The sequence below is a fragment of the Penaeus japonicus genome, unplaced genomic scaffold, assembly GCF_977035675.1.
Source record: "Penaeus japonicus unplaced genomic scaffold, GWHDUDI00000001_assembly GWHDUDI00000031, whole genome shotgun sequence".
Classification (NCBI taxonomy): domain Eukaryota; kingdom Metazoa; phylum Arthropoda; class Malacostraca; order Decapoda; family Penaeidae; genus Penaeus; species Penaeus japonicus.
The window spans coordinates 15,786,075-15,793,574 of record NW_028234433.1 but is presented as its reverse complement, the minus strand read 5'-3'; the positions used below and the strand labels follow the sequence as shown (position 1 = coordinate 15,793,574).

The window sequence follows — 7,500 nt, the reverse complement described above, 5'->3', positions numbered from 1 at the left end:
AAGAGTCAGAAGAGCGAGACAGAGGAGAACACAGGTTCATCCACTAATTTGCCCAATGATAAAGAAGAGGCTACCAATACAACCTCAAAATCACGTAAACCTACACGGTCAAAGTCAGCAACACCAAGCAAGGTCATAGAAGAGGAAAATGAAGATGATCTTTTATCAGCTAGAATTGCTGCACTGATAGAAGAAGCTAGTATTAAATCTAAAGACTCACCTAAGTCACCCAAAGACGGGAATAATGAGCCAGGTAGTAGTGGCCCTACCAAAGAAAGGCGCAAAGAAGCTGATATCCCCACAAAAACGGAATCCAAGGAAAATCCCGAGTTGATTCTTGTAGCAAAAAATGACAAAAATATGATGTTTCCTAACCCTTTTGATACCCCAGTAAAAAACCATACCATAGAACAAGGAAATTTTGCACCCACAGCACCTCCATATTCACCAGGAGGAGATGTAGAAGAAATTCCAAGGAAGAAGAAACAGAAAAAGAAAAGTGACTCCAGCAGGCTCATGCTAGTTAGCAGCAAGAATGAAGAGTCAATGATAAGTGTCCAGCTCCGTGATTTAGGTGAAGATGTAGTTGAGGTGAGCAGGGAGTATCAGGACCCAGTGGTTGCAATGCCAAGCCTTCTTCTGGCTCCCTCTACTTCAAATCCTGGCCAAAACAGCATAAGTACTATCTTTCATGAGCAGCTGAATGGGTTTGTAATTAGCAAAAACAATGGTGATGGGAGGCAAAGACTGAGTGAGAGTCTTCATGATGTCAATCAGAGTCAGACAAGAGGCTCTCATGCACTCTTCTTACAAAATGGTTTCAGATCATTTTGTGTTCTTTGCCAGGGGTTGCTGGCTGGAATAACACTTGCACACTGTCTCTTGGTAAGCCTATAGGGTTTTTCAGAGGAGGAATATGATATGGATATATTTTCTTAACCCATTCCCGCCGGGCCGTTTCGTCTTTTATGGCGTCAATGCCGGGGCTCTCGAACGCTTAGGCCTAAATCAATTATATCATTGACGGCGTATGACGGCACCCGTGCTATCATATTATATAATCGCCGTCTGTGGCCGGCGGCCGGCGGCATTGGGTTAAGAATGATTGAATAGCATTAATGAAGTATACACATATGTATTTTGTGTATTATATGGTCTTTTCTAGAGAAATGACAACTTGATAACTTTTTTCAGATTTTTCTTTTTAATGTGGATCCCATGACCCTGCCCAAACTCTACACACCCACGATGGCACATGCCTTCTATGCTTTGATAATTTTCCTGTCAACAATATGTTTTGTTGCTGCTTGTGACAGGTAAACTAAAGCTAAATTAAGAATGAGGAAAACATAGGGTTAAACATGAGAATTAGAGTAAATGTTGATAATGTAAACAAGTGGAAGGGGAACAAGAAAAACAAGAATTAATTAACTGACAAAGTATTAGAGTAACTATAATAACCATTAGACATTTTTTTCTCATAATAAAGATTAATCATTATTCTCTATTTAGAAATGAGGACTATAAATTTCCATGCTTCTCTTTTACCTTTTAATTATTCATGCAAATTAGCTACATCTTAAAAAATCAGTAGATATTACAGTAGATATTAAAATTGCTACATATTTAAACATTCCTTCATTTTGCAGGTGTGACCTTCGAGGAACAGGAGTGTTTTCAGGCCATGGCATCAGAGTACCTTGGACACCAGGGTTCTATCTTGCATCTCTGGTTCTATCGCTAGTTGCCATAAGGGCTGAAGATGCGCTGACTCACTACCCTCTTTATAAGGATGTTGCACTTCAGAAAGAGCAGGTGGGTGTAAAGAGACTGATCTTTGTGAAAAATTAACTGATAGCCATTGAAAAAAGTTGTTAATGCGGAGTTATTTTATGACAGAGGATGTGGTGGTGCAGGTCACATCTTAAGATGTACAGCCTAGGGTGGGCTTCTTGAAATATTGTGTGTGTTCTCTATTATTTTTTAGACATATGGTATGATATATGAGTCTGTAATATAATAGCACTGTGATACTAATTAGCATTTGGCAAAGTACCCTAGTTTCACAAGAAAACTAAGAAACAGCTTGTAATTTCAAAAAAATGGAAAATGTAGCAAGAAAGTGATCCCACCCCATAAAACATGTCTGCCATGAAAGGATTAATATTATTGTTTGTTTTTAATTCTTTTTAACTACCATTACCTTTTCATCATTTACCACAGTAATCATTAGTTGTTAGAGAATTATTATTGGTTTTATTATTAGTATTAGTATTATTAGGATTATTCCTGTTAATGTTATCATTATGAGTACTATTATTACTGCTACAGTCATGCACCACCTACCATCCACAATACATTCTGTAATTTTTTTTTTTTTCAAATGCCATAATAAAGTTATGTTGGATACTTTAGTACTTTAGCACTTGTTATATAGCAGTCAACTACAAAATAATAGTTGTGTAAGAAAAGTGAACAGAGAGATTAGATATGCCATAAACACTCATACAGTCAGATGTTGCTTGAGTGACCATCATGACTGCATTATCATTAAATTATTTAATATATTCATTATTGGTTTTATTATTATTGTTATTATTATCATGATTATTATCATTATTTTGGGTATTCATGGAAGTAGTGTCAGAGAACTGCATAGCACATTAAAGACAGTATGTTGATTTCTTTAAAAATGATTCTCTCTCTCTTGGGTCTTCTCTCAGATTGGCGATCTAGTTGACTGGTGGAGATGGATGTGCATTGCTCGATCTTCACTAGCTGTTTTGGCCTGGCTAGCCGTGGTGCCAGATCCCCACACTGATGCTCTCCTTGACTATTTGAAGCTTCTCCAGCAGTGATATTAACCCTCTCTGGACGGGTGGTACACTACTATACCGCTCATTCAAAAGCCCAGTGGCCGGGCGGCACAATATTGTGCCAGCCATTTAATTGATTTAGGCCTAAGCACTCGAAAGCCCCGGCATTGTGACATTCAAGGCTGGAATGCCCCCGTTGTGAATGGGTTAACTCATGCGATGTAAAGACCATTATTTATTTATAATATTGACTGTGATAGATCAGGTTTGTTGAAACCTGTATGTACTATGTCAGATCCAAATTTGATGCATTTTTTATACCTTTCCTTTTATTTCTCAGATGTTCTGGGAAATCATTGATCTGATGGAAAATTCTGAGAAATCCCATGCAAGTGAATAATAAAGGTAGCTTTATTACAAGTTGAGATTTTATGTTCAATAGGTTATGTTTTACTGACTAACATGAGAAACACAGTTGAGTAAATTTGGGGCCTTGCTTTTGTAATACATCCTTTCCATAAAAAAAATAATAGATTCACTATTGTGTTATTTTTTTATATTAGCATCAACAAAGAAAAGAAAATATTGTTCCATATTTTTTACTCTATAGATGTGCACCATTAATTATTCATTTATTTTATTTATTTCCTTTATTTTTTACAATATATATATTTTTTTCAAATACTTAATATAATGCTTGTGGTTTAATATTGGAGTGATTGAAAACTGCTGCCATCACAGGGAAGTTTAATCGGTAACATATTAACAAGGAACGTGAAATGTAATTATAATGTTTTTAGCAATAGACAACCAGATAAGGTTTGGTCTAAGATTTGAATGTAAACCATACCATAAAAATATGCACATCTGATTATAGTGTTGTGTAGGTAACTGTTATATCTTTCTTCATTTTCTCACACACACACACACACACACACACACACACACACACACACACACACACACACACACACACACACACACACACACACACACACACACACACACACACACACACACACACACACACACACACACACACACACACACACACACACACACACACACACACACACACACACACACACTCACACACACACACTACCTCTCTCTCTCTTTCTCTCTCTTTCTCTCTCTATCTCTCTGGCACAAATTGGGAAAGGTGTCATATTTTCAAAATTTATTGTTATCATGATCTATGACAGTAGTTTTACTTATTCACGAAATGCTCTATGGCTTTGTGGCTCACTCTTTCACAGATAACTAGATTTCGGTCCCAGGAGCTATGAATTAGCTTTGGAATATAGAGTACACTAAAGCACAAATAGTAAATCTAACTATATCTAGAAGTGTAGGTATATTTTAACTGAGTAGTAAAATGTTATAAATGACAGACTAAATATATATGCTTATACCAGTTCATTGCTCTAGGAAATACTTACTAAAAAGATGAAGAGCTTTCAGTAAAGTAGTCTTATAAATTAGAAAAATCCATGAGCATATGATTATTATCATATGTTCATTATAATTGCACTTTTTTGAATTCTTATTATAAAATTGCCTTTCCAATCTTCAGTATTTGAGTAAGCAGTATTAAGACTCTTAATTTGAGTATAAACCTGCCATTAACTGTATGATCTTGATAAATATTTTTATATGTTGTACTGCGTTTGCTATTTTGTACTACATGTATTTTCAGTTTAAATGTAAAAAATATTTTGGTGGTATTTGATATGTTGTATTGTAGTATGATTAATGATTTTTCTAGGCTTTGCTATTGCTATTGTATGCCAAATTATTATCTGAACTCTTTACTGACATATATAATTTCATAATTTCTGCTGTAATTAATTTGACAGTAATTGGCATTTTTTGAAATTTATACTCATTTACATATTTCAGCTATTTTAGTGTTGATAATGCATTTAGACAATCAGGTCCAATACTGGATCAGGAAGACACAAGTATTATTAGTGCCTATGATTAAACTTCATCTTTTAGTGCCTGCTCACTTTCAAGTATGAAAAAATAGCAAATAACACAATGTTATTGCTACCATGTTTAAGAAACACTTTAGACTGAGGGCACTTTGTTAAGGATAATTTAAAATGATAACCAAGATATAAAGCATTGTATTTTCTTAATATACTAGAAAAACTAATGTATAGTGTGCACACGTGTAGTATGGCATAGTTGTTGTAAAGAAGTAAATTTATGATAATGGGAATTTTATTTGGATTTGACAGTATTTCTCATTTGGAAATCAAATATTAAGGAAAACTGTAACAGGTGTTTGATAATACCTGTATCTTATAAGCAATACAAATAATTATAGTGACATGTCCTATCTTTTACAAAAAGTTTATAAATAATTTATATTTTAAATTATATTGCAACTTCAAGTATATACAGATATTATATATGAGTAAAATGTGAAAGTGTTGTAGCTTCTACTAATTAAATATATCCTGCAAGTGGTAAAACATGTAAGAAGTGTTCTATATGCCCATATTTTTTTAATGGAATATATTGTTGAGTACCAGAACCACATATTTCTTATTCAGTTCCAGAAATTTAGTATATTCTAGGTTTAACATAGCCTATATGTTATGAACTAATGAATATTGTATTCTGCCTTTGCAGGTATTACTTGTTTAACACTTTAGCTATTTTAGTGGTAATTGGCAGCTTGTAATTAATGTAAACAAATTATTTCACACACACACACACACACACACACACACACACACACACACACACACACACACACACACACACACACACACACACACACACACACACACACACACACACACACACACACACACACACACACACACACACATATATATATAAACAGTTGACTCAAATTATAGGTGTCAGTACAATTTACTAGGAGTATGTTTAGAAATATTTCAAACTAGTCATCATATCTTTATTCTGTACTGCCTTATTTTAAACTCTGGACTGTGTTTTATTTGCCTCAAAATATGATGTCATAAATAAAGGTAATTTTGTATGTCTTTTTTCCTTTCTCAAAGATAAACTAAACTCATGATGAGTAATGAGGAGAATCACTGAAGAATGGACAATATTTTTCTATTTATGATTTCTTTTACTGGTATATTATTTTATTCTTTGTAGACATATTTTGAATGTAATAAGCTCAGTGAGATCATTGGTGAGGGTAAAATTTTATATAATAATGCTAATAATAAACTAGTAATTTGGAATTATTACATCATATAAAAAAAATAATTGTTCATATTAGTAGTAATGATGATAAATGCATCCAATTAAAAACAGTAAAGAACAGATATTAATAATAATCATTAAAATAACTGAATGAATAAACATTAATATATGCAAAAAGGATTAAGAAATATTTTAATTTAATTACAAATGCTGTGAAGCTAATTCTTTTGTTATTTAAAACTATTCATCCAGAGTGATATTTGTAAAGTTTTTTTTATAAGTGTATCAAATTTATGACTCTGTTGATGTGACTACTAAGAGAAAAAAGAAAAAAAGTGATTGCAGATACCCTAATCATGATGAGGATAGCAATAATGGATATATCATGTAGGGGTAATAGTGATGATGAAGATATTGATACTGCTATTGCTTATTATGTGATTATAATAATAGCATCAGTAATAACAATAATAATGGAAATGATAATGATGGTCGTGCTGATGTTGAGGATAATGATGATGAAGATGAAAATAATAACTAATCCAACAGCAACAGCAAAATTACATAATATTTATAATAATGATATAAATTTGGGTATGAATAAAGTCGCTCCTATAGTCATGTAGCCTTGAATTGAAATTTATACCTGTTCCATTATTTTATGTCCTAATTGGAGTGAATGCAAGTTTGGGGCTCCAGACATCAGTAAATGTTCTGTGTGAGAAGCAAAGGCCTTGAGTATTGTTATAGGCTGCTGATTCATCATTGTGTCTATAATCCCACTGGCACCAATGCTTGTATGATAAGGGAAAGAGTGACAGCATCTTTTTGTACTTTAGTTTTACAATCCATGGCTTTCTTTAAACTGTAAATAGAGTGATTCCATCTACTACAGAGGTTCCAAGTCTCAACCTGAGCTGACAAAGCTGTTTCTCTATCCCTGTCATCTGCAAGGGAGGGTAATGATGGTAGTAAGGATAATAATAATAACAACAATAATAATGATAGCAATGATATTACTAATGATGATAATAATGAAAATGAGATGATGATTATCATCATCCTAGGAATTAAAATATGATGATAATAGTTTTGGTGATAATGATGGTAATGATGATGATGATAATAACAATGTTATTAACAATAATGATAGCAATAATCGAAAGGAAGATATTGATGATGATTATTCTAATAGTAAAAGCAAGAACCAAAATTATAATTGTAATAATAATATAATATAACGACAATAACAATAACATTACAACGTATGTATGTCCACCGAAAAATCGAAATCCGAAATATTTCACGAGAAGTTTAACAAGATTACAAGTTGATGTCCTCCACGTGACCCATCAAGCTTCATTCACACTATTCCAACAGGGAAACGGATCGAGACCCGACTATGGCCTCACCGTCGCTCGAGGACAATAGCAGGTAATCACACTGTACCGTCACAATACGATCGCAATAAGCTTGCTTGAGTTCTTGC

At 33.4% G+C, this 7,500-nt stretch overlaps 1 protein-coding gene across 3 annotated transcripts in view; it reads left to right on the top strand.

Annotated features, from left to right (window-relative positions):
- LOC122249468 (uncharacterized) overlaps positions 1–5,627 on the top strand; it is a 6,917-nt gene extending 1,290 nt beyond the window's left edge. For all 3 annotated transcript variants that reach the window (XM_043010367.2, XM_043010366.2, XM_043010364.2), the window contains 4 exons: positions 1–885; positions 1,195–1,316; positions 1,650–1,815; positions 2,724–5,627. The exon at positions 1–885 is cut by the window's left edge and continues 124 nt beyond it. In XM_043010367.2, coding sequence (XP_042866301.2) covers positions 1–885; positions 1,195–1,316; positions 1,650–1,815; positions 2,724–2,858 — 1,308 coding nt within the window. In that variant the 3' untranslated portion in view covers positions 2,859–5,627. The remainder of the gene's footprint in view (positions 886–1,194; positions 1,317–1,649; positions 1,816–2,723) is intronic.
- The last annotated feature ends 1,873 nt before the right edge of the window (positions 5,628–7,500 follow it).